Here is a 26,666-nt window from a genome sequence, read left to right on the forward strand (position 1 = left end):
GAGCATGAAATTGTCCAAAATGTCTTGGTATGAAGCTGAAACATTAAGAGTTCCTTTCACTGGAACTAAGGGGCCGAGCCCAACCCCTGAAAAACAACACCTGAATTCAATGATTTGGAGGGGTATCCTGGAATTTTTGCAATATAGTGTATATATATATATATATATATATATATATATATATACTTGCGATTCTCTATCAGCCAATCATACTGGAGCAGGGCAATGAATTAAATCATACAGGTTCAGGTCAAGAGCTTCAGTTTATGCTCACATCAATAATGTGGGAAAACATGATCACTGTGACATTAACTATGGCATGGTTGTTGGTGGCAGCTTGGTTGGTTTGGGTATTTCAGAAACTGCTGATTTTGTTCGCACAACAGTTTCTAGAGTGTCACACTGAATGGTGTCAAAAACAAAAAAACCTTGAGTGATGGTTCTGTGGGTAGAAACACTTTGTCACTAAAAGAGGTCCGGAAAAAAAAAGGCCAGATTGGATCAAGCTGCCAGAAAGGATTCAGAAACTCAAATAATCACTCTTTATAAATGTGATAAGCAGAAAAGCATCTCAACATGTACAACATATTCACCTTGAGGTGGATGAAGTACAATAGCAGAAGACCACTATGGCTTCCATTTCTGTTAACCTAGAACAAGAATCTGAGGCCAACATGGGACCAAACCTACACAAACTGGACAGTTAAAGATTAAAAAACAAACAAAAAAAACCCCACAAACCTTCTGGTCTTTTTCCAGTGTGTGAATGCCTCAGATTCTGACAAAAGTGGAAACTGATGTGGTCTTCTGCTGTTGTAGCCCATCCACCTAAAGGTTTGGTGTGTTGAGATGCTTTTCTGCTCACCACGGTCGTAACAAGTGTTTATTAGAGTTACTAAAGACTTCCTATTCCTGGTTATTTTCCTCTGATCATCACTCCTCCACATGCAGGATGTTTTTTGTTTTTAGCTCCATCAGCAGGTTCTGGAAATATTTACACCAGCCTGTCTGGCACCAACAACCATCCCAAAGTCACAGAGATCAATTATTAATATTAACATTATTGATGGTGCTGTAATAAAAGGAAAAGACACCTACACTGCTATTTAACTTAATATGAAACTAATGGCTGTTATAGAACAGTGTTAACAGTAGTAACACTAAACAGTGAGTTAATTATTGTATTATATGGCACTAATGTGGCACTATTATTAAATAATGATAGAGGTGTCATAAAGCATTGCATGAAGGTGTATAGTATCCTGTGTTTTTCATTTTCACACTGCTTTCTTATAGTTTTTGCATAAAGCTTGTGCATATCTAGAGTTCAATTTGCTTATTGATGAGGTTGATAAAACCATGGCTTAAAAAAATGCGTAAGCTTTTGTTTTGCTGAGTGAATGCTTGGAATTTATTTTTACTGGTAAATAAAAACTACTTAAATATTATAGTTATTGTAATTGGCGAGTTAACCTCAGTTAAACCTAAATCTTTTAGATTTTCGAAGAAGTATAACACAGTAAAACAACACTTTCCACCTTGGCCCAATTATCTTATTATTATGGTACACTTTGGATCCTAGATGCAAGCCGCAGCCTCCTGCATGCCGTGATCGAGGACAAACTGGACAGACAGAATGCCAGAGCTGGCCTTCCAGTGTGAGATAAGGGATTGAAATTAGACCACAGTTTAAAAAGTACTTTATTCCAGTGCATGTACATAACCATACAGGAAACAGCAATATCTAGATTTAGAACATTAAAAATAATTATAAGGCACTGACATTACAACATGAATACGTAATAGCGAGACCTCTTTATAATAAACAGTGTTACAGCGAATGACAGTGCTGTGTGAATAGTGAAGAGATCTAATTTTTTCTTCTCTTCTACAATTTTTTTGTTTAATTGTAATATAAAGAGTGAAACACAGGAGCTGAGAAAATGGGAAATGGTGCTTTTCTCACGGAAGACAAAAAAATGTTGGTTCCATTTTTCTGAAGCTATTTTTGTGCCAATAGCATTAAAGAAGCAGTGTGTAGTTTTAGAGCCCTCTACTGCATGTGAGGCGAGTTTGCTATGACAAGCCTTTCTGCTTGTCATTGAGATATCTTGCTCATGCTGCATATTTCTGGGCAGTAGTGGATCAGAGGTTAGGGGACTGGTCTAATAATAGGAAGATATTGAGTGTAAATTCCAGCGTCCAGTCTAGTTGCGGTGTCTCAACCCTTCAAGAGCTTAGCTCAATTATGTAACTTTGCCTAAAAGGATCAACCAAATGAGGTAAATGCAAATGTAAAGCAAATGTAACTCCACTCACTTGTGCCGGCAGTAGACGACAACCTAGATGTGCATCTTTTCTTAGCTCTATGCTTCCTCTGTAATCGTCTGCACACAAAAAAAGACGTCTACAAAAACGTCACGAGGTTTCATCAGAAAACGCTCTGTCCCATGTGCACGCTTGACCGATTTCAATATGAGTGGCACATGCTTTCTCATTGACCTGACCGATACAATTTTCTTCACATTTTCAGATTGAGGTACAGTAAAACACCCTCAGAAAGCATGCTGCATTTCGTTGGTCTACGTGAAACACCCTTAAAAATGGAACAGCCTTTAATGACACGCCAACCGAAAGACACGGCTTCTGAGGGCGGCGTTTTAGAGACAAGCAGTGAGACCAGATTTTCTCCATGAAATTCTCCAAGTGACTCATATCCTGCTGTAACACCCACACGCACACCTATACTCTCAGCGCTATACAGTGCTTTATTTATGATTTATACGTACATAAATGCATAGGCGACAGGAATGTGTAAATGATTCACACAACAAGCCGGTCAGACCCTTGATTGTGTGTTTGTGTGAGAGAGAGAGCAAGAGAGCATGAAAGAGTGAGAGAGAGAGAGAGAGAGAGAGAGAGAGAGAGAGAGAGAGCATAAGAGCTGGGAAATAAAAAAAATGAAAAAGCCTGTGGGCCTTAAAAAATATGCACAATTCACATCTCTATATAAAACAAAAAATTAAACATTTGTATTTTTACATATACAATTGATACAAAAAAAAACTAAAATCTTGGATGCTTATTTTTAATGAACCCAGAACTGTGTAATTCTTGTTACTAAGAACAGACTGTAAGTAATCCATGTTCTCATAGCTAACTAATCATTCATCTGCATCACTTCATGAAATTCCAGGATACTGTTTGAGTAGATAGATAGATAGATAGATAGATAGATAGATAGATAGATAGATAGATAGATAGATAGATAGATAGATAGATAGATAGATAGATAGATAGATAGATAGATAGATAGATAGATAGATAGATAGATAGATAGATAGATAGATAGATACTGAACACGCACCACATTTCCCAGCCTTAGGTCCTTCAGTATCAAAAAAATAAAAATCAGCATATTCCTTTCAAGTACTTGATTAATAAGAAACAAGGAAGGTTCCACTAATCACATACAGAATTGGATTGAAAGACAATTAAATCAACATTTCCTTATTTCTCACTCACTCAAACCTCAATAAACAGTACTTACATTTCAAAATGCTTTATTTTAAACACAAACACTGTGTGCCAAGCCCTGTGGTTAGGTTTAACCATATAATCTGACCTTTGAACCCTAAACTTAATCCACTGGAAATTCTCCACATCAGCAGACCTTTAACCAGCCGACATCGATTAGCTCCTAAATCAGCCGTTCTGTCGGGGTTGTACTCACAAACATGGCCTGACAGATACCTATTCAAATGACGGTAATCTTCTTCACGGATCCGGTGCGAATGAAACCAGATTCTTGACAGCAGGGTTTCTCTCTTGTCCGTCCCTCTCTCTCTCTCTCTCTCTCTGTGTGTGTGTGTGTGTGTGTGTGTGTGTGTGTGTGTGTGTGTGTGTTTAAAATAGAACCAGACAAAAGCACTTCTGAGGGAGCTGCGTGTGCCCTCCACCCTCCGGGCTGCTCCACTTTTTTACTCCTGCTATGTTGTAAGGTTAGACCGACTGCATGAGTCTCAGCTTTTTTCTTTCTTGTTAAAGATCGCCACATCCACATGCCCTTCTCACGTTTGCTGATTACGTTCACGCTGCTCACGTCCAGCTGTACTCTCATGTATCTCGTGGAGCTTTAATCAGTACGAGCCACAGATCACTTTTTGCACTAGTGCACCATATTCCAGCCTTTCTTACTGTAAACCCAGTTCACACATCCTACCTCTCTTCTCTCTCTCGCTCCCAGAATAGGGATTCTAGGGGGGGTGGGAAGCCTGAAATGACCGATAAGCACTATTATTGCTATATATTTGATTCTCTGAAAATGTAGGTAGGTTCTTATAGCCTAGGAGGAATAAATGCAGACATACAGGTGCCTTTGAAAGTGCATGCATTACACTGCTAAAGACATTAAAATGAATGCACAAAATTAGGGGGGAAAAAACACAGTATGCACATAGATCTACACACCACAAACCACTCACTATTTGCAGACATATCACGTGTGCTCAAATGCATAGAACAAAATGTCCTTTCTTTCTTTCTCTCTCAGCTTCTTGTTTACTCTGCAGCCTCGTCCTGTCTCGAGTTACTGTGTGGAACATTCTCGAAGGTGGGGTTACAGATCACGAGATGAGCCCGTTTTTTAATGCTCTGTAGCTGAAAAACTACTTTTTACCTCCTTATGTGGATCCAAACCCGAGATTTTTGGAGGTTTCAAACCTTCCTTGGTTAGTAAAAACCCATTAAAAAAAACATGTCTGCGCGTGAAATGGAAGCTCGAGCCTCTAATGGCGCTAGTATAGGTCACCATGGCTACCTTCCAACGCATTCATACTAGCCTACTAAATAGTATGTCGAAACGTCACGTCGCATATATTAACTATTCATACTATTTAGTACGGTTGGGTGTGATATTTAAAAACGTCGTCGTCTTGTTTGGCGACATGGGAAATGTTTTTAAAGACAAAACGCAATAAATAAACCTTAATTGAAGTAGTCGTCACATACTATTTAGTCAGATAGTATCCGAGTATGGCTCGCCCAGAAATGGCGTAGCGGCTCCTTCTTCTTCATCCTGCTGCTGTTAGAGACTCCGCCATTTTGAAAACAGACAACAGCTAAGCAGCCATTAAAGAGCAGCATGTTTTTCAACTTGACAAAAAAGGAGGGTTTCAAAATAAATTGAAATAAAATAAAAGGGAAAAGTATTCATAATAAGTCATTCTTTATCCTGGTGCAGAATTGCAGTTTATTGCCGGAAAAAAGGCTAGTGTAGGGTTTGGAAAAGGAAAGGAAAACAATTCATGTTTGGTTTGCAAATACTTGTAAATTAGGACATGGTAATAAATGCAAATGTTATGACTATATGGATATATATATTTAAAAAGGCTTACACTTAAAAAAAAATTAAAAAAAAAAAGTCCCCTACAGTAAAATGTCCTTTACCTTAATAAAAGCTGATGAAATCTCTCTGTCTGTCTCTGAGAAATGAAGAGCTCATGCAATCCCCCCCCCTTCATCCTGTCTTCAGCAAGAAAATGAGGGGGATGGTTTGCATAAAGGTTCTTAACAAAAATCAGCCCCAAGAATTTCCAGCAGTTTCACTCCTCAGAGGCTGCGCTCTTAAATTATGCTGGATTTCATTTTCTTAAGAGAGAGAGAGAGAAAGAAAGAAAAAAAAAAAAAGCACCATCAGGCAGGAAAGATGGTTATTCTGGTTTTGTTGCTCAGAGGCGTCGCAAGCCGACCCCTCTGTAAAAACCCTGTGTTAAAGGATCCGACGATGGGAATGAAAACGTTCCTCTTTCTGCTGCGTTTAGGCCTGATAAAATTATTCCAAGCCAGTGTAAAGGTAAATATCTCCACTAGAGCTTTACTGACTGTGTGTTTTAGAATGACAGGGGAGAGGAGAGAGAGAGAGAGAGAGAGAGAAAAAGAGAGAGAGGGAGAAATCTGAGCAATATGCTGTTAGGAGATTAAAACTCCACAGACAAGCAGAAAAATATATGTCCTTGACACAAGGTCAAATAGGTTTAGACTACATTATAGTGTTGAGTTAATGAAAATGTCTCTAGAAAGAGGTTTGTGAGTTTAATAGCAGATTAATGATGGTTTGTCAATGACTTGTCCTGAGGAGTATTACTTATGGGTCTGATGATCCTTCATAAAAATCTATTGCCATATCAAGGACATGGTGGTTGGTTATTATTGCAGATATTATGGCTTCGTACCAACAACCACATCATACCTGTGATTCAGCATTTCTATGCTAAAGGCCAATCGTCCTTTCATTTCTTTTTCTTTCTTTCTTTCTGTCTCTCTGGCCTGGCTTGTTTTTCTGAAACGTGAGAAGCAAATCAATTTGAATGGATCTAAAAAAAACAAAACAAAAACAGCCATGCAAGTGAATATTTAAAAAAAAAAGCTCACAATTAGTGCCATGAATCCTGATTAATCATAAAAAAATAAAATAAAAAATCCAAATTTAATAATAATAATAATAATAATATACAACACTAAGCAAAGACAATAAAGATAAACTTACTTAAAGGCACATTCATACTTGGCCTTGCACAGTGTAGGGCCTCAAGAGCTTTCATGTGTATTTGTTACATTGCTTAAAGCAGGTATATACTCAGTTACAAGCTGTTTTATTAAGTAGCCTTTTTAACTTTAGAAAGAAAATACTGGTTATATGGGTGTGCCATGACCTAGTTTGGTAGGACAAAGATGGATTCCAGGAAGAGAAGAGGAAAAAAAAAAAACAAAAAAATGCACAGAAGCTTAAAAATATCAAAAGGGATATGATCCAACATTTCATCTTCCTTCTTCTGAAATCCTGCACACAGAAACACTGTAATGTGCTCAATAGTCCATCAAGATGAGGATGAGGATGATGAAATCAAGCTTTAGATCCCTTTAGAAACAAAGGAAGCCCATTTTGGCCATGGAGCTCCAGCTTGGGAGAAAATGGCCGCGCTGATGTTCAGCCCTTTCTGCTCTCTGTTGGAGGGACTGGCGCGCGACGCTCTAATAGCGCGAGCCGACATGGTGCTGAGCTCTGATTGGTCAGAACGGGAAAGCGCTGTTAACCAGCCAACTGCCCGACACCAAATCCCGACAATGTTCACCAAGGAGGGAGACGCTTTTTATAAACTATCAAATGACCAAAATGTAGTTTATTTATTTTTTCCCCCCTTAGTTTCGCCCAACACCTATTAATAATAATGCTGACAGCGATTTGTTACGCTTTCTTATGTAAAGCGCTCCTTCCGGGACGGAAGCACCATATCTGTACGAGTTCCTTTCAAAAGAATAATCGCAATTTTGTCTGATTGTGCGACTTTGTGCAAAGGAATCGTGTTGGTTTTAGTGATTCGGGACACAGTGTGATTAGTGAAACAAATTCAATCGTGTCCCGAGTCAGTCCTCTATCGCCGGACCCCCATGTCCATCTTGTATTTGCCGTCGACGTAAATGCACCCAGCACATTCGACTCCGCCGCGAACGTTGTTTATTTGTTCGGGGGATGATCGCGGGACGGTCGTTTCACGAAATAATACGCCACGTTATACTCGCGCAAGTGTGTCTAATTAGGTCGCGTCCAGACAACGTCACGCGTTTGCCGGCTGAATGGAATAGTAGCGCTGAATGTCGTGTCGAATCTGCGGCGATGAACAAGCAGGCTAGCGCTCTATAGAGGTGTATTGTGGGAGAGACCCAGAGAGAAAGCCCAGGCTAGAGACACACAATATGTGTTGGCTCGCAAAAAAAGAGGCAGTATCTTCAAACCATGTAATGTAAAATCAGCGAACGCGCACACAGTTGATTATAAAACTAATCGATCGGACACGTTAAAATGTCCAGACCCGGAGAGAGAAGCAGAGGAGATGAAGATCACGGCAAAAGGCAGAGTTCAAGTAAGCTCTCTCTCTCTCTATTTTTTCTCTCCCGTTCCTCTGTAACGTGTGTTTCGGTGACTGGGAGACGCTTCTAAAAAGCCCTGTGTTTGTTTACCCTTAATCCTGCTGTTTGGAGGCACGCGCACGACTTTACGAAACCGTGTTAAGAGTGTGTGTGTGTGTGTGTGTGTGTGTGTGTTCACCCCTGCTTTAACCCAGGTTTGGCGAACGGCGGCACGGAGAACAGCTCGGGAGAGAAGCGGAGAGAGCACCACTGGAGAAGTTACAAGTTGATTATTGACCCGGCGCTGAGAAAGGGCTCACACAAACTGTACCGATATGATGGACAACATTTCAACGTACCGGTGAGCCACACACACACACACGCGCTCGGGATAATATGGTGACCGGGGACTGCTTCTCGCAGCCCTTGGTCAGGATTGTCACCGTGACTTATTCATTTATTTTACTTGATCTTTCCTTTATTGTTAAACAAGCCACCGTTTCATTCTCACCCTTCTCTAACGGACAGGTGAGGTGAAGTAAGTGTGTGTGTGTGTGTGTCATGCAAGCTCCGGATCTATTCACGTTTTCTGCGTTTCTTCTCAGAATCCCGGGATCCCTCCGGTGGACATGGTCAGGGACCCGCGGATCGGTCGCCTGTGGACCAGGTACAAGGAGACCGACTTGCCCGTGCCGAAGTTTAAGGTGGGACACGCACATGTTTACACTGACACTTAAGAGAGAGACACACACACGCGCGCGCGCGCACCTGCAGATCCACGGCTAGAGATATGTTGATCAGACAGTGATGGCATGCTCGCGGGTCTCCATAGTAACGTTCCAAACCGCACGCTTGAAACCGTAGGGAATTGTGGTGTGTGTGTGCGTGTGTGTGTGCGCGCGCGCGCGTGTGTCTTCGGTGACACACGCGGTTTGGGATTCAGCTGCTTTCCTGCTCGATGGAGCAAAATGAAATGAATATGTAGCTTAATTAAAAAAAAGGAGGACGTTATTGAAATGAATAATAGTAATAATTAGTTAGTTTATTTTTTTTTAATGTTGCATGTTCCAAAGAAAGTGAATGCACATCTAACATTAACTAAAGAGAGAACATAGAACTATTTATGAATACAAAGGAGTGCAAGAAATATACGCATGCAAAGATTGATGGAATTAATTTATGTAATGAATATTTTCGACTTCAGGATCCAAGAACTTTTTTTTTTTTTTTTTTTTTTTTAAATATGCACATGATTTTGATTGTGCACTGGAATTCTTTCATTGTGGATTTGACAGCATTGTGACGTTAAATATTGGTCATATCGAATGCTTGTGCAAAAGCAGTACAGTGCAGTTGACTGATTGCGGAAATGTCCACTAATAATAATTTACAGATTGATGAGTGCTATATCGGTCGCGTGCCCCCGAAGGAAGTGACATTCGCGAGGCTGAACGACAACATCCGGGAGGGTTTCCTTAGTGACATGTGCCAGAAATACGGCGAGATTGAGGAGGTGGAAATTCTGTACAATCCGAAAAATAAGAAGCACCTGGGCATCGCGAAAGTGGTGTTTGGCTCTGTGAAAGCGGCCAAGGACGCGGTGCAGAACTTGCACAACACCTCTGTGATGGGGAACATCATCCACGCAGAGCTCGACCCCAAAGGTAAGAGCATGACATATAAAAGTGCTTATAAAGTCAGCATTCCTTTCTTTCTTTATGGCTTTTATTGTTTGTTTGTTTGTTTTGTTAAAATCAGACTGTTGCAATGAAACCTCGGCTTTACATCGTGTACATTTTATTCGGAATGTCATGTAGCGGTCGGTTGCCTGGTAACCGCCGTAAACGCTGCTGCACGTGGTTGTCAGCGCGCTCTCTCTCTCTCTCTCCCTTGTCTGCTCCTTTACTTTACTATATCTCACCAAACGAGCACATTTCTAAGACACACTTATTTTTTTAAATGTTGTTATAAATATATAAATAGGTGCTGTTTAAAAATAAACAATAAATAGAGCAGGAGTGACAGACGGATGCGTCGCGTGCTTTGGCGTTCTAATAATCAAAGTTGATGTGTGCGTGTGTGTGTGTTGTAGGAGTGTGTGAGTGTTGCGTTGGGTAAAAAAAAACACTGACATACCGTTTGAGATCTCTCTCTCTCTCTCTCTCTCTCTCTCTCTCTCTCTCTCTCTCTCTCACTCTCTCACTCTCTCAATCTCTCCTTAAAGAGACAGAGCCCAATTGATCACACAACTGTCAAATGTGTGCTCTACAGTCACATTCACATACTATAGAGATTACTATTATTCCTTTTTCTATTATAAACCTCTTAGGTTTAAAAAGGGCAGTGTTAACTCAGTGGTCATCTTGGTTCGAAGGACACGAATTCAAAACCCAGCTCAGTTGTATGAATGGGATAAATGTAACCGTGAATAAGAGTGTTCATCAAATGCCCTGAATGTAAAAACACATCTGTATAAATTTATAAAAATCTATCCCATAGTAGATAGCAAAAGTTTTCAGCGCACATAAAAACATGCTGTGGAGTAAAGATGCCTTCCTACATTAAAAAACAAAAAACATCTATAACAAGCACAAAGCAATAATTAACTAAACAAGGTCAATATTTGTGATGCTGTTTTATGAGGAAGTTGGTTGGTAAGTTTGTCTAAGCGTCTGAAAAATAATGTTCTTTTTACTGTCTCAGTAATGCAAAATTCATAATGAACCTCATAATATAACATAACATAATTAATATAAAACAAAATAAGTTAATAAGGTGAAAAGTTACTGTTTATTCATAGCTTTATGTGACTGAATGCATATATAATAATAAAATTATTATATTAATATATACAGTAGTATGTTAGTAATGTGCACTAATATGTGTGCCATTGGAAACGAGCACTTTTTTTAAGCTTTCCAGGCGTTATGTAATTAATCAATGTAAATACTTTTCAAGGAAGCGTTATTTCTGTATAAAATGCAACAGTGTACCTAAGAGAGCTGATGCTGTTTTAAAAGCAAGGAATTTTCACACAGGCTTTTTATTTTAAAAAACATTTTTCTTAGTCATTTTTAATGCTACTCATTTTTGACAGAATTGATTTAAGACTATCTATTACCACAAATGTCAGCTACAAAAAGTTCTTTTAATTAATAAGAGTCTTTGCTGTACCTACTCAGGTGAGAATCGGCTGCGTTATGTCCAGCGACTGATAAACGGGAGCTTTACACCCCTGACAGTGCCAGTGGGAGATGAGGAGACGAGTGAGGTGTCGCCACGTAGCCTAGCCGAGGCTCTGCTGGTAAGCATCGCGTTACCATTCAGTACTCTGTGAGGATAAACCTGATGCACTGTTGCATAAAACACTGCAGATATTTCAAGCTGATATCAAGATACATTTGACCTGTGCATGCTTGGTAACTGTTGCAATGTCAACTACTCTTCTACAAATGGAGAGAGATCAAAATGAGATAAGGGGTTATCATGAGATGTTACAGGTTTGGGGGTTTGAAAAGGGTTCAAGTAGATGCTCACAGCAAGGCCTTTAGTGTTAGAGGAAACTACCTTAAATTATTACACATGGAACAGATTTGAAATATGGCCAGTCTCAGGTGTTAATGTGCTCAGGTTGGTTGGAGTTCCTGTGTAGATTCTGTAGGTAAAGTGTATTAAGTAGAAAATGTTCCAGAGTTAACGGCTGACACAAAACCAGCTTTACGCTCTCAGTGGAAATGACGAGGAACAATGTGGTCCCTCAGCTCATAATGTCGAACCCTCCAGAACCAGACTTCACAGGAGCAAAACAATTTTTACATTTTAAGCCCACTTTAAATGTTTTCGTTCCTTATTTGCATCCATTGGATAACAGTCTTCTTTCTTCGGCCTTTCAGTGAAATAGAAACTGCAGCACCCTCTGGTGGTTCCGCCCTAGCCTGCTAGATAGAGGAGGCACTGGACAAAAAGTGTCCAGTGTTTAGTATAATATCTTGGTTTCAGTTGTGTACTCCTCAGTGAGCCTTTTGGAATAAACACCATACTCACGATGAAGGTGCATAGAATGCACCTTTTGAAACGCAGCTCGTGTCTATCAATTTGCTTAATTTATGTGTTCTGTCAGTCCATCGTGAAATCTTTACCTTGAAGAGAGGTACCATGAGATTTTACCTTGAATTTTATATATTTTGAAATCCAAGGTGCGACACTGCGAAAATGTGTATTAATGGAGTGACTAACCAGTAAGGGAAACTTGTAGCCTTCAGTTTAATGTTATGCTAATTACATATTGTGTGTGTGTGTGTGTAGTCTTGTGAACCGTTACGTCGCCTCTCTGAAAGTGGGTCCACCAGCACAAGCACGCCGCTCTCAATGGACACAGCATATTCAAGCCTTAGACAGGATGCTACGCCCCAATCGCAGACAACGCCCATAACGCCCCGCCCTTCTGGCACACCCTTCTCTCAGGACTCTGCTTACTCTGGCAGGCAGGCCACGCCCACCTTCCAGCGCTCCCGGAGGCACGAGACCAAATTCCAGGACGCGTACAACCGCCGGCCAGAGAGGCATTATGTCCACGGGGGTTACCGCGGCAATGCAGAGAAGCCAAACCCGCCCCCTGAAGCTCCACCTCCTCCGGTCACCCCCAATTTTAAGCCCGCATTCTCACCATATCAGCCTCCCATGCCCCCTGCTTACCCCCCTGCTGAGCCGCAGTTTCACCAGTCAGAATACAGACACCCGCCTCCTCAAGCCCCGCCCCCTACCAAACCCGAATTTCAACCAGAACCGCCTCCTATGCCCGAGGAAGCACGACCTGCCACGCCGACCTCCTGTCCCTCCCCCTCCCCAGGCACACCCACTCTGGAGGCAGAGCGTCACAGCCTGGACTCACGAATTGAGATGCTGCTGAAGGAAAAGCGCACAAAGTTGCCATTCCTAAGCGAAGGTGGAGACTCAGACGGAGAGGTGCGCATGGAGGGCAGTCCCATCTCCTCCTCCTCCTCTCAGCTATCCCCCATCCCACCATCCTCTGCCACCACGCGCACACCCCGTCCACCAAGCACCGGCCTGGAGGATATCAGCCCCACCCCTCTGCCCGACTCCGATGATGAAGAGCCCATCCCAGGCACTGCCTCCGCTGTACACCTCCCACCGAGCGCCTCACCTTCAAACACGCACAATGTGGGGGGGCCACATACCCCAACAGACAAAGTGGATACGGTAAGACATGAGTTATAAATTCTTTTAGATCAGTAAATATACAGCCTGCACTTTCAAACAGATTTACCTACTAGCAGAGATAAATGTAATTTGTGTCCAACTATCATTTATATCTATCCAAGCACACACCTCTTCACCATGGACACATCTCTATATTACATAACAGCAAGGTTATAACCAACCACCACCAAGTTCACCAGAGGAGTACAGATGTGACAGGAATGTCATTTCATCAAGTTCACCGACCTAAATGGTGTAAACATTCCCTTCAGACAGGAGCGTTAGTTCTGAATATCAAGCAAAATTGGTTACTTATAGAAACATCTATTAAGAAAGAAACATTACCTGAGCAATGCTGAGATTTAAAGCATTATACACAGCTCTGCTTTTTTAGTTTATGAAAATTCATCATGATACTTCATTCTTGGAAAATATTACAAATAGTTACACCTCTTTTATCTATGATTATCATGCAGCCTCGTCTCTGTACCTCGCCGAGCCTCTAAAGCATACATCATTTTGTCGTTGTGCAAGATCTTGAGCTGATGCTTATATAAACAGCGATCAAACAAGAAAGGAAATGCATTAGAAACACATTCAGTTATTGCTAATGCATGTTATCAGTATTATTCCCAGAATGTTTAATAGACAAACTCCCTAAATGCAGCATTTTCAATCTTTCACTTTCACTTGGATATGTGCTATGTGGGAAGTAAGCATATTGCGGCTCTAACTTCAGCACCATCTAATGACCGCTTGACCCAATGGACCTCTGTACCTATAGCTGTGTGCATGTAATGAGGTTTTACTCAAAAATATTTGACATTACGAGTTGAATGAACAACTCTGTGAATCTTTCTATGTGAGAGTTTCTATGTGAATTGCAGGTGTGACAGATTTCAGTGTATTTGTGGTAAAAGGGAGGGATTTAGGACCCAGCAGAAACACAGGAGTTGGTGTAGGAAGTTGTGAAACAGTGCTTTCAGAGCACTGAAGATAACATCACAAACATGTGCTCCTCTATCACTCTGTGTTCAGGTTATATACGCCATGAATAATGAATAAACAGGTTATAAGCACAAACACGTCAATATTTCAGAAGACTGTTCGCTATTTCACAGATTTCTTTCTCCAAGGAAATTTGTTTTTATTACCTTCTAATTTTATTTTAATGTATGTTTAATAGCTATTTTCTGAAGCTCAGGTTGCTGAACCCTTTGCTTTCAGAATATCATTAGGTTTTTACAATAGTTTGTGTGAAATATCATGCAGAAACTTTCCAGACGTTTAATCACTAAGCCTTCACTTTGTGCGTGTGTGTGAGCAAAGCTGAGCCGAGCACTTTCAGTTCCTCTCTACCACATCAGGGTGTTGCAGGAGGGAAGACAATGCTCGGCCGTTTCGTGCTGCACTTCCTGTAGAGCTGGAGCGGCTGCATTTCTGCTTCCCCAACTTACTACACAATGCACTATACGAGCCCCTGAATGTGTGCTTTAAAAAAAATTTAAAAAACAAGATAGGCCTGCTTTTAACTCGTACAGTTCATTCATCAACTGCAGATGAGTGTTTACACTGTACTCGAAACCCCAAAGTGTATATTTATTGGTATATTGACACAAATTTTTATCTGAGCTGTGAATTCAGTAACGCAAGGCTTTTCCAATTTTTATGTACAAGTGTGTATATATATGGACCAGGCATAACATTATGACCACCCATGAGTTGGTCCCCCTTTTTCTGCCAAAACAGCCCTGACCCATCATGCACTGTGTATTCTGACACCTTTATATCAGAACCAGCATTAGCGTCTTCAGCAATTTGAGCAACAGTAGCTCGTCTGTTGGATCACACAGGCCAGCCTTCACTCCCCATGTCCGTCAATGAGCCTTGGCCGTCTCTGGTTCACCACTGTTCCTTTTTTTGGACCATTTTTGATAGATACTAACCACTGCAGACCGGGAACACCCCACAAGAGCTGCAGTTTTGGAGATGCTCTGATCCAGTGGTCTAGCCATCACAATTTGGTCCTTGTCAAACTCACTCAAATCCTTACGCTTGCCCATTTTTCCTGCTTCTAACACATCAACTTTGAGGACAAAATGTTCACTTGCTGCCTAATATATCCCACCCACTAACAGGTGCCATGATGAGGAGATCAGTCTTATTCACTTCACCTCTCACTGCTCAGAATGTTATTAATATATACTGTGTGTATATATATATATAAAATTAGTTTTTGTTGCTGTTTGTAGAAATATCTCATCTGTTTCGTCATTAGGTCATTCAAGACTTTAGTGGTTTCACTAGTTCTTAGATGCTTAAAATGTTTTGTCAGACTGAACTGACAGACAAAATATGTTGCTCATAATATCCCTCAACAAAATCCCTCTCCCTTAATAGCTCTTCTAAACATTCTGGAGCAAATCTGTCAGTGATGAGACATTAGGCGTGCTCTCTTCAGCCTGAGGACACATCGAAATCCCATTAACAGCAGCTTTAGCTCAAACCGGTTGTGTACAACACGTCTTATGAACATACTTTTCATATATTGTATATGCTCTACATGCCAGTCTGTTTAATGTGTGTTTTATCTTTCCGTTGTCCCCTCTGTCTGTTTATTCGGTTCCTCTCCCTTTTTCAGGATGTTTTGTGAATGGAAAGTTGTTAATATGGACACATTTATGATAATTCTACTCTTACTTCCTGTTTAATGGAAAAATAAAAGTGCAAAAAAAATTCACAGTAAAAAGAGCAATTTCTGAGTATTTGTGCATATATGTTATAGGAATTTTACTTACCCAGAACTTATCTTTCTGTGTCTCCAGGGTAACCAGTCGTCAGGGGAGGATATGGAAATCTCTGATGATGAGATGCCAGGCACGCCCATCTCCAGCGACTGTGCTAAGGGCATTGTGGTGAACTCGGCCGTGTCTCCGATAACCCCTCAGTCTATGCCGCTTCCGCCACCTGGCTTCCCCCCTCTGCCCCCTCCTCAGCCTGCATACCCTATGCACCCTGCTCACTTGCCCCCTCATCTTCCTGCTCCACCACCAATGCTGCCCCCAATGCCCCCGTACCCACCGGGCATGATGGCCATGATGCCTGTGGATCTGATGAGCTGTTTGCCTCAGTGGGGCAGCGTGCACATGTCATTTCAGATGCAGACGCAGATGCTGAGCCGAATGGCACAGAGCCAGCGTGCTTACCCTTACCCACAGTTCCTAGGGGGAACAACAACAGCAAGCGCAGGTACCATGCAGTTCGGTGGTCCATACCCACCCTTATCCATGGTGAACACTCCTAGTGGTGGACACTCTCAGCCTTGGCATTTACCCAGCATGCCCAAGTTTAACCCGTCGGTGCCACCGCCCGGCTATGAGCCGAAGAAAGAAGACCCGCACAAAGCCACGGTGGACGGTGTGCTCATGGTCATCGTCAAAGAGCTGAAGGCCATCATGAAGAGAGACCTCAACCGCAAGATGGTGGAAGTGGTGGCCTTCAGGGCCTTTGATGAATGGTGGGAAAGGAAGGAGCGATCTGCCAAGGTGGGCATTCTGTCACCAATCATTAAAGAAATATTTGGCACATTTTTCTAGTGCATGGTAGGAAAGACAGAAACAGTTTTTCATCACAGAAAACACCACTTCCCATTATGCTAAATCACACCCCTTTTTATTTTTATATAACAGCATGGTCTTTAGTGTGTCATTCCTTATATAAGCTCAAAACCTTTAGTTACTACAAACAAATGAATTTAGAATAAGGCCACAGCAACTTTTTAAATGATGCTAATTCATAAACAGATTGGGAATCACTTACTAGTATTCACTTTATTTTTTGGGGGAGATTATATACAGTTCCTCATTATTCTCAACTCTCTCTCTTTACTTTCCTTTTGTTTGTTCATGTCTCAGGCAACATCCACCCCAGTAAAGACAGGTGAGGCTAAGGAGGACGATAAAGAGCGAGTGAAGCCGAAAGAGACGTTAGCGTCCAGTCTGCTGGAGACATGGGGTAAAGGCGAAGGTCTTGGTTACGAGGGCATGGGTCTGGGCATCGGCCTGCGAGGTGCCATCCGCCTTCCGTCCTTCAAGGTACAGACCATCTAGTGTAGCTTTACCACTTGAAAATGTTCTCATATGATGAATAAGGAAAGTAAAAGGTCTTTAAACAGGTAACCATCATGTGCTAAGCAAGATTATAGCAGAGAAATTTAATGTGAGGTAAAAAGCTGCTTTATGTTTGTGTGTGTGATTGTGTCTGCCAGGTGAAGAGGAAAGAGCCTCCAGACCCTGTCTCCACAGGAGAGAGTAAGAGAGCACGGCTGTCCACGCCTGTAGACGATGAGCTGGAGGATGAAGGTGAGAGTGTCATCATTCTGTAGCCTGGCACACACTTCACCTTGTCCAGATTGAGGGTCATTTAAAGCACAGCTAGTGACCATCTTTAGTGTTTACACACTAGGGCGTAAAATAGAAAGCTGCCAGTGAGACGGAGATCTGCAAGAAGAAACAGTGTTGTTGTTTGAGTCTGCAGTACAGGCTCAGTGAATCTGGACAGTTGAAGATTTGCCGACCAATGCTGACCAAGTATATGTTTTTAGAGTTAGAGAAAGCAGACGCCCCCTCAGACGGCACCCGAGTGGATGACGCATCTTCCACCAAACGGAGGCATGCCCGTCCCGTGGAGCTGGATAGTGAAGGAGAGGAGGAAGAGGACGAGGAAGAGGAGGAGACGGGCAAGGAGGAGTCCTCTGTGTCCGAGCAGGAGGATGAGGCCAATGTAGAGGTCTCGGAGACCATGTCCTCTAGCAAGGTGAGAATCTTCAGACTATTTAGAAACATGACAAAAATGAATTGCACCAGATTCAGTCATACGTCCCTCCCGTCCAAAAGTATCGGAACAACAATTCTAATGTTGTTGCTCTACACTGAAGGCAATTGGGTTGAGATCACGAGATGATGGATTGTAATGTCAGCGTTCCCTTCCTGATATTTACATTAAACAACTTGGGGAAAAAACATGCCATCTTTTATTTGAAACCACTGATTTTTCTGGTTTTACGAAATATTCAAATATGTAGCTGAAAGTAGTTTCTGTTGCCCAGGTGTTTGACGTTTTAGGTTGATTGTTTAAACAGTGTCTCCGAATGGTTTGAACCCTGGGTTTCGCTTATGAAGACTGTATTTTTTGTAAAAAAGGATAAACCAAGGCCGAAGAGCAGGGTTTTGGAGAAAATGAAAATATTTTGAAACTGAAAAAAGAGGAAAAATTGCATGTTAGGCATCATTAGGTATAGGCAGTAATGTAAAGAAAAAAACAACAAAAGAATTGGCCTTGCCTTGTTTAGGAGCTGCAAAGGTACAGTCAAATCTGAACACTGCTTATGGTTGCATCTCAAAATGCATGTTACTCTACTAGATAGGTGACATACTATATAATACTATACTGTGTGGATTGGGGCACAGCTCAAGCCTGCATTTCTCTCTTTTGCAGGAGGTGGAAGAGGATGCTGATGATAATGAAGACGGGAGCGAGTCTGAGAGTGAGAGCAGTTCTTCTGACTCGTCTGATGAAGGTACAGGGAGAAAGTGTTAATTGAGAGTTTATTGCTTCTGTCATTGGTAGTCATCTTTACTACTTAGTGTACTTACTAGTGCATTGTGCATGTTTCCAAATTCAGAGAGGATTTTTGATGATTTTCTGATTATTTTGTGTGTTTACATACAGTGATTTTTTTCCTCCCTCAGTGTGCGTTATTTGTAATTCAACATAAATATCGATACTGGGGCTTTTCTTTAAGTACTAACAATATGTGCTTCATTCTTGCGTCTCTGATCAGGGCACACCAGCTCAATGTCCTCTCGGTCCGACTCTGACTCCTCTGAGAGCGACAGCTCCGACTACGAGTCCAGCTCAGATGAGAAAGAGGATGAGGAGGAAGAGGAGGAGAAAAAAGCACACAAGGTCTCCATGGATACAGAAGATGAAGATAAGGAGGTGCAGTCGTCGTCCTCGTCTTCCTCGTCCTCACCTTCATCATCCTCTGAGGAAGAGGATGAGGCGGAGATGGAGGCTCCCAGCACACCTGTGGCTCCTGTGGAAGAGGAGAGTGAGGTAGCAAAGCCCGAGGCAGAGGAGACAGGGAGTGCCGTCACTGCTGCTCAGGACAGTCTGCAACTTAAAGGTTATTATTACATTCAAGCTGTTCATTTACCAGCTATTCAAAGCTCGAGGGTCTTAGGAGTAAAAATAAAAATAATAATCTACCATACTCTTTAAGCACTTGTTTGTTAGCTTGTGGTGCTTGCCAGGTTTCTATCTATATTTCTGTCTATATCTAAATATTTTTAGCTAAGCTATCAGTTTGCAAAGAGCTTTTTAATTTTGCTTGATTTTTCACAAACCTCCTCATAGTAAATTAAGACTTGTTCCATTTCATATTTCCTACAGAAGAGTCGGGCATTGATCTTGAGGTAAGGAAGACGGAACCCCTCCAGGAAGGCTTAGGGACTCTGAGGCCTCCAACCCCACCTCATGCAGAGGAAGAGGAAGTTCCTCGGACTCCAGGTCGTGATGTCCCTGTCCCTTCAGAGGCAGAGACACCCACTATTCACCTGCCTCTTCCCCCTGCTCATTCTGTCCTCCCGGCCCCACGCCTCTCGAGCGATGAGGATGTTCCCCGCACACCAGGCCGTGACCTTCCCCGCCGTCTTAGTAAATCACAGAGCAGTGAAACAGCACCTACTACACCTACCATACCTGCTACACCCAGCACACCCAGTGAAGCCCCGCCCACAGGTAGCAGCTTGTCGCTCAGCAGCCCATTCCCTTACCCACTCCTCAGTGCAGGCATCCCTCCCACGCCTGGTCGAGATCTGAACTTTACCCCGGTTTTCCCAGACTCCCCTGCTGCCCTTCCCCTTCAAAGGAAGTCCTCCTCCGAAAAGCCGCTGTTCAAAGAACCTGGCAGTGCCACTCCCTGTTCGTCTTCCCCGCTTCCTGTTGTTCCATCTTTTTGTTTAGATGCTGGTGCTGTGCCAAATAATCAGCATGTTCCATTCATAGAACTTTCTGTGTCCGACGATTCGGCTTCTTCAAAGAAGAAACCGGGCCGACCCAGAAAGTCTGCAGTTGCCGAACTTGAGGATGGCCAAGAACTTCATGAGGCAATGATGTCGCTTCCGCCAGACCTCCCGGTGAAGGACCTATTACCTGAATGTGAAGCATTACCAGGAGTACTTCGAGGGGCAGATGGCTCCACAGCATTGGCTCAGAAGGAGAAGGAAGAAAAAGTGGTAGAGGAACTTGAGGAAATAAAGAAGGAGGTGAAGGAGGAAGTGCAGGATGTGGAACAGACCGTTCTCTTTGAAGAGCCGCTACAGAAAACACGGGGTCAGAGGAGGAACTGGGAAGAGCTCCTCTTCACCATGCACCCACACATAAGGTCGCCTCTGCGGCCAAAGTTCTTGCCACGGAGCGATTTTGAGGAGATGACCATCCTCTATGACATCTGGAACGAAGGCATTGACGAGGAGGACGTACGCTATCTCAAAATCACCTATGATAAAATGTTGCAGCAGGATAATGGCCATGACTGGCTCAACGACACACTCTGGGTTCCTCACCCTCATATCCTTTACTGCTAAACACTTCAGCATACTAACCACCTGTAGTGTAGTGTTTGTATTGAACACCATTCTAGTCATTATTCTGTTAGAAAACCAGTACAGTGGTACCTCGGTCCTCGACCACCCCTGTGTTCAAATATTCGGTATTCTATTCATTTTCGAGGCAATTTGACCTCGGTGTACTCGGTACCTCGGTGAAAAATATTTTCATGTGTACGACTCGACCGTTGGGAACACTGGTTCTTGTTTCATACAGGATTGCAACGAATATCGAATAACGAATTTTCGTTTAAGGGGGGTATAATATGAAAATAAATAAATAAATACAATTTGACTAACAGGGTAGGATGGTAAACTTATTGCAGTACTCTCACACACACACACACACACACACACACACTTGTCCTCTGATCCTCGCTCTGCAACGCCGGGGTCTGCGGATTGAAGAAAGCCCCCCTAAAAATCGCCTAGCGACACACACGCTTGCCATGCGGCGTACCCTGGCGTAGACAATAGAGATGAAGCAGTTTACGCGGGTCATCTATTCTGAAAGCATCATCTGTGAGTGCTTGTGTTATAACCCCACGCTATCTTTTGTGGTATAATTTCATGAGCCTCGTCTCCGAAAAAGGGGAAATCAGGCATCATTGTTGCCAAGAGGAAAGTTGTGACATTAACCATCGAGTTGAAACAGATTAATTCGTTTTACATTATTTCCTGTGGGGAAAAATAATTTGGTTTTTGACCAAATCGGTATTCGACCCGACTTCTGGAACGAATTAAGCTTGAACACCAAGGTACCACTGTACATTTAAATACATGGGAAATGTGATTTTTGTGTTATTTAGGTTTCTGAAATTCTCCACTGGATACACACCACTTCCTGTATCTGTAGTTGTTTCCTTAACTGCACTTCCTGCACCTACCAGCAGTGGCAGTCTGCCTGGGGGTAAGAAAAAGCGGCGAGAGGACGGTATGCGTGATCATGTGACTGGCTGTGCGCGTAGCGAGGGCTACTACAAAATCGACAAAAAGGACAAACTGAAATACCTGAACAGCACTCGGTTACAGTCAGACGAGCCTGATAAAGACATGCAGGTGAGTTCATCGACTTATTAAACAAACTGCATGAGTCTCTGAATGATTCATTTCTTTCATACGCCGTTGAAGGCTTTTATTGTACGTTACTGAATTGACTGATTTCTGTTACCCAGGGCCGGATGATCCCGGCTCAGCCCCACGCCTCAACGCGAGCAGGCTCGGAGCGACGCTCTGAACAGCGCCGCCTGCTGTCCTCGTTCAGCTGTGACAGTGACCTGCTCAAATTCAACCAGCTCAAGGTGAGAGTCCACTCCCCTCACACTCATTCAATTCCAACTAATTCAATTACATTTCTAACACACTTTTTCGTGCACGTTTCCTCCTCAGTTCCGTAAGAAGAAGATCCGATTCTGTAAGAGTCACATCCACGACTGGGGTCTGTTTGCCATGGAACCCATCGCCGCTGACGAGATGGTTATCGAGTACGTCGGGCAGAACATCAGACAGGTAAAGCGTACACCGTTTTAGCTCAGAACTTCTGAAATGCTTGTAGTCAGAAAGGGATTATAATAATTATGCAGCTGTAATGTAGCAGTGGTAGAGCTCTGATGATGGAAGAAAGGAATCATCCTTTATCTACTCAGTGTACATGCTAGAACTTAGTACCTAATAGGGGTGTGTGTGTGTGTGTAGGTGATCGCGGACATGAGAGAGAAGCGTTACGAGGAGGAAGGCATCGGCAGCAGCTACATGTTCCGTGTTGATCACGACACCATCATCGATGCTACAAAGTGTGGAAACTTCGCTCGCTTTATCAACCATAGCTGCAACGTGAGTCTCACACACACACACACACACACACACTCTTTCATGAAGTACATGTGGGTTTCCACTGTACTTCAAGAATCCTTTTATCTTGCACATTACAAATTCTGCAAAGAAATGATTGATCAAACGAGCAGATTCTTTCTAACCACATGCAGCCATCCCTACCCTTTGGTAACCATGGTAACCTGTAGTGATCTAGTCTGCAGTGTGTGATTGGCTGGAACTCTTTTAATCATGTAATGTTGATTACCTCTTTAATCATGTAATCTTGATTATTGTGTTTGATCAGCAATAAATCATATAATCACGGTGTTTTCAGGGGATCTATTTGAAGGGTCACATATCATCTTGAAGCCTTATTTGTGCTCTGATGGAAAAGCTATTGCACTATGCTAGATGTGCTGCCTTGGATGGTTATTTCCCATGATGCACTTGAATCTCTTTGATGTAACGGCCTAATTGGAAAGGGGTATAGGGTGTAGAGAATGTAGTTGCTCATCAGCGCCATCTACTGTGGACTTCAGGGTATCTACTTAATTACCAGATTTGTTTATTTTTATTTATGGTTTAAAAAGAGTTTCTTGCTTTAGTTGGTTTTGTTGGTTATTCCTTTTCTGTTTTAGCTTGATTAGTGTTATATTTGGGATGAAGACCAAGCTATTTTGTGTCTGTCATGTTTAATGACCCAAGTATATACCATATTGTCAGAAGTATGTGCACCCCTGACCTTCACACCAATACATTTTTGAACATCCTATTACAGAATTATCCCCCCTTTGCTGTTATAATAAGCTCTGTTCTTCTGGGAAGGCTTTCCAGTACATTATGGAGAGGTGTATCTATGGGGATTTGTGTCGAGAGAGAGTGATAGATAGATAGATAGATAGATAGATAGATAGATAGATAGATAGATAGATTGATAGATTGATTTAGCTACAAGAGCTTTAATGAGATCAGACAATGTTTGGATGAGCAGGTCTGGGGTTCAGTCAGTGTTTCAGTTCATCCCAAAGGTGTTCAGTGGGGTTAAGTCAGAGTCAGGGCTCTGCGCAGGACACTTGAGTTCTTCCGCTCCAACTTTGGAGACACACCATGTCGCTTTGTGCTCAGGTGCATTGTCATGCTGAAACAGATTTGAGCCTCTTAGTTCCAGTGAAGGGAGTTTGTTATGCTACTGCATACAGACATCCTATATAAGGATCTTACACATCCTATTCTATTCTTCTAACAGATCTACATACGGCTGTAATGGTCAAACATTCAGACTAGTTCATAAATTGTCCAGGGAAATTGCTTGCTTTGCTATTCTTTCCTCATTCACATTTATGCTAAGTTATTACCATTTGGGTCAGTCACTTAATTCGTCCCGTTGTCCCTACTCCAGTGTGTGTTCTAGTTTTTTGTATTGTTGTTAATCAAATCCAAACATTGTAACGTAAAGTATTGTGTTTTCAATGTGTTTCCAAGAGGGTTTGCATGTACAAGAGTTACCCCAGGCACATTAAAATAGAAGCAGGGTGAATTTCTGTAAAGAGTAGCCATTTCAAATCTCTGATCCGCTGCCGCCTTGTAGATTAGACGTGTACTACTCCATTAGGACTCCAGAATGCGCGTAAGGTCAGCTTGTGAACTTGCATAGAGTATGTAACTGGCCTAACTTGCTTCCCCTGAGACATGTGAATCCAGTCAGTTGCATCTTTTTTTGAACAGCTGCGCATCACATTCTGAGGAGAGTGCCATCTGTCCTCTTCTGCATACATGGGCTAACAGAAGTGACTGTGAATGACAAGAGAGAGAGAATATGTGTGCCTCCTTCCACTCAGTGTTTTATATTCACTTACAGTTCTTTAGCGTTCTGTAACAAGTAAATCAGCTGAAATCTGCTGACATGCCGCTTTGTGTACGTGTGTCCCACAGCCCAACTGCTACGCCAAGGTGATTACGGTGGAGTCTCAGAAGAAGATCGTAATCTACTCGCGCCAGCCGATCAGCGTCAACGAGGAGATTACCTACGACTACAAGTTCCCCATCGAGGACGTGAAGATCCCTTGTCTGTGCGGAGCCGAGAACTGCAGGGGGACGCTCAACTAGCACTGTCGAGCGCCATGAAGCAGGGAGGGTGTTGGGAGGGTAACACACAGACACACACACACCCTCCACCCTCCACTCTGCAGTTAGAGCAGCTACGTGTGTAGGGCTTTTTATACCAATAAATCCATCCAACGATTGTTTACGATTTACACACCGGTGCTCTTTAGACCACAACATGAATTTTCTACCACTCTTCCACTGAGAGAGAAGGACGGCCACCCCAGTCACCCTTCCCTTTCCGACGTCTACGCACAAGTCATTGTGTATTAGGCGGCTTTTCGCCCATCCGCTTGCTTCTTTCCTCTTTTTACAGACTTTATTTCTATACTGTACGCTCCTAACGGGCACAGGCCTGTTGGCCACTACACGCACACAAATTCAGACACACTACTCAAACTTCAGGCTCGCTCACACACGTCGTCTCGCACGCTTCCGTTGTCTGCAAGTTTTCAACAGTGTTTGCCCCCCCCAACTCCCCCCCTTTCCCCATTTGCTTATTTAATGCCTTTTCAAGTTGCCGTGTGTTTTGCATGTTTGTGTATGTGTGTGCTGCCCCCTGCTGGTTGTCTACTGTAATTATCAGCCTTCGGAATTATAGTAAGGACATTTATTTTTGCAAAACAAATTGCACAGAGAAGGAGAGAGAGAGTTGACCAGACGCTCAATCTGTGTTAAGTATTTAACCGTGTCACACATGGTGGTAATATGGCATTAATTCCAGTTGAATATATTATCACAGGTACATGGTGGGACGGTTCTGTATGCCGGTTAAATGGTTAATATGGAAGAGTTAATGAAGAACAGCAAAAAAAGGGACCTTAGAAGACAGCCAAGTGTCTGCCATAGTAAATGTGCTAAACATATCATGAATTTATCGTCCAGCAGATGATCAGCTCGAAGTACTTACTACAGTACAGAAGTTGGTGTTTCTGAAGACTCCGTTTTGAGATGGTTTATTCTATATCCACTGAGCTGCTTTCATTACACCCGTTTAAGCTAAATGCTTGATCACTAATACCTAGTATTAAAAGTCTTTCTCACACACACACACACAATGTATTAGTCACACACATAATGGCATGTAGTTTCAGATTTCAGGCTTTATCATACCGGTCTTTCCTCCAGTGCTAACTGCACAATCGTCACTTGTCTCACCTGTATAGTATTTTGTCCTTTGAGCTGTATTACGCTTCCTCATGCTCACTGATGGATCATAGCATTATGCTAATTAGCTAAATGCTGAGGACAGGAAATGATTTATATTTGGTGCCAATTTTCTCCTTGGGTACATTCTAATTCCACCCTGCTGTGTTATTTCTGTAAGAATGCGTGTGTGTGTGTTTGTGTGTGTATTCTGTTTGTAACACTAGTACTTTATACCCTCTCACCTCCTTTCCTCTCATGCTCCCATCAGGGTGGGCGTGTCTCTCTCTTTCTCTCTCACTCTGCGTTTATGTTCATACTGTACAGACGAACCGTTTGTACGAAGGATCGGGGACTTTTTATCGCGATACAGTAAGACATCGAGTATCGGTGCATCTTTTTTTACCAGCAGAACTAATTTGAGATGATGAGATGATATTTTTGGGAGAGCTGACGTATCTCGGTTCTCCCTTTAAAGATTGTTTCTTGTAGAAACGTCTTTTTTTTTTTTTCTGCCTGCTTTCCTTCAGTGTAAATACTCAGACTGTGAATATATAAATAAATAAGTATATATATATAAATATATATATATTTTGGAGGCGAGGGCTCGCTTGGCGCCACAGAGAGCGTGTGCAGGATTTCAGCTTGTGTCAAGCTTTATTTTTTATTATTTTTCAGTTTGTAAATTCTATGAAAGCAGTTTGCCGTGTGTGATGGAGGGAGGATGACGATGCTGCATCGTTCCCTGACTATTTATTACACAAATGTATGAAAAACAGATAATTGACAAAAAATAAAGGATGT

General features: G+C 42.4%; 1 protein-coding gene and 1 long non-coding RNA gene across 3 annotated transcripts; one reads left to right on the top strand and one right to left on the bottom strand.

Moving 5' to 3' along the window:
- Positions 1-3,285: 3,285 nt before the first annotated feature.
- LOC131367006 (uncharacterized) lies at positions 3,286-6,686 on the bottom strand. The gene is made up of 2 exons (XR_009206874.1): positions 6,548-6,686; positions 3,286-6,340 (listed from the first exon to the last, which is right to left on the bottom strand). It is a non-coding gene; the product is annotated as an uncharacterized LOC131367006 (long non-coding RNA).
- setd1ba (SET domain containing 1B, histone lysine methyltransferase a) lies at positions 5,584-26,666 on the top strand. Of its 2 annotated transcripts, none has more exons than XM_058412167.1 (18): positions 5,584-5,854; positions 8,124-8,269; positions 8,514-8,612; positions 9,302-9,572; positions 11,091-11,212; positions 12,214-13,128; positions 15,954-16,673; positions 17,043-17,222; positions 17,396-17,489; positions 17,732-17,943; positions 18,625-18,706; positions 18,971-19,315; positions 19,582-20,759; positions 21,681-21,857; positions 21,974-22,099; positions 22,188-22,307; positions 22,494-22,631; positions 24,546-26,666. In XM_058412167.1, the coding sequence occupies exons 3-18, from the start codon at positions 8,538-8,540 to the stop codon at positions 24,717-24,719; spliced, it is 4,929 nt and encodes a 1,642-aa protein (XP_058268150.1). In that variant the 5' UTR covers positions 5,584-5,854; positions 8,124-8,269; positions 8,514-8,537; the 3' UTR covers positions 24,720-26,666. The 2 variants fall into 2 exon arrangements, with proteins under 2 accessions (XP_058268150.1, XP_058268149.1); XM_058412166.1 differs by lacking the exon at positions 5,584-5,854 and adding an exon at positions 7,708-7,922.

Source organism: Hemibagrus wyckioides, linkage group LG16, assembly GCF_019097595.1.
Source record: "Hemibagrus wyckioides isolate EC202008001 linkage group LG16, SWU_Hwy_1.0, whole genome shotgun sequence".
NCBI classification, from domain to species: domain Eukaryota; kingdom Metazoa; phylum Chordata; class Actinopteri; order Siluriformes; family Bagridae; genus Hemibagrus; species Hemibagrus wyckioides.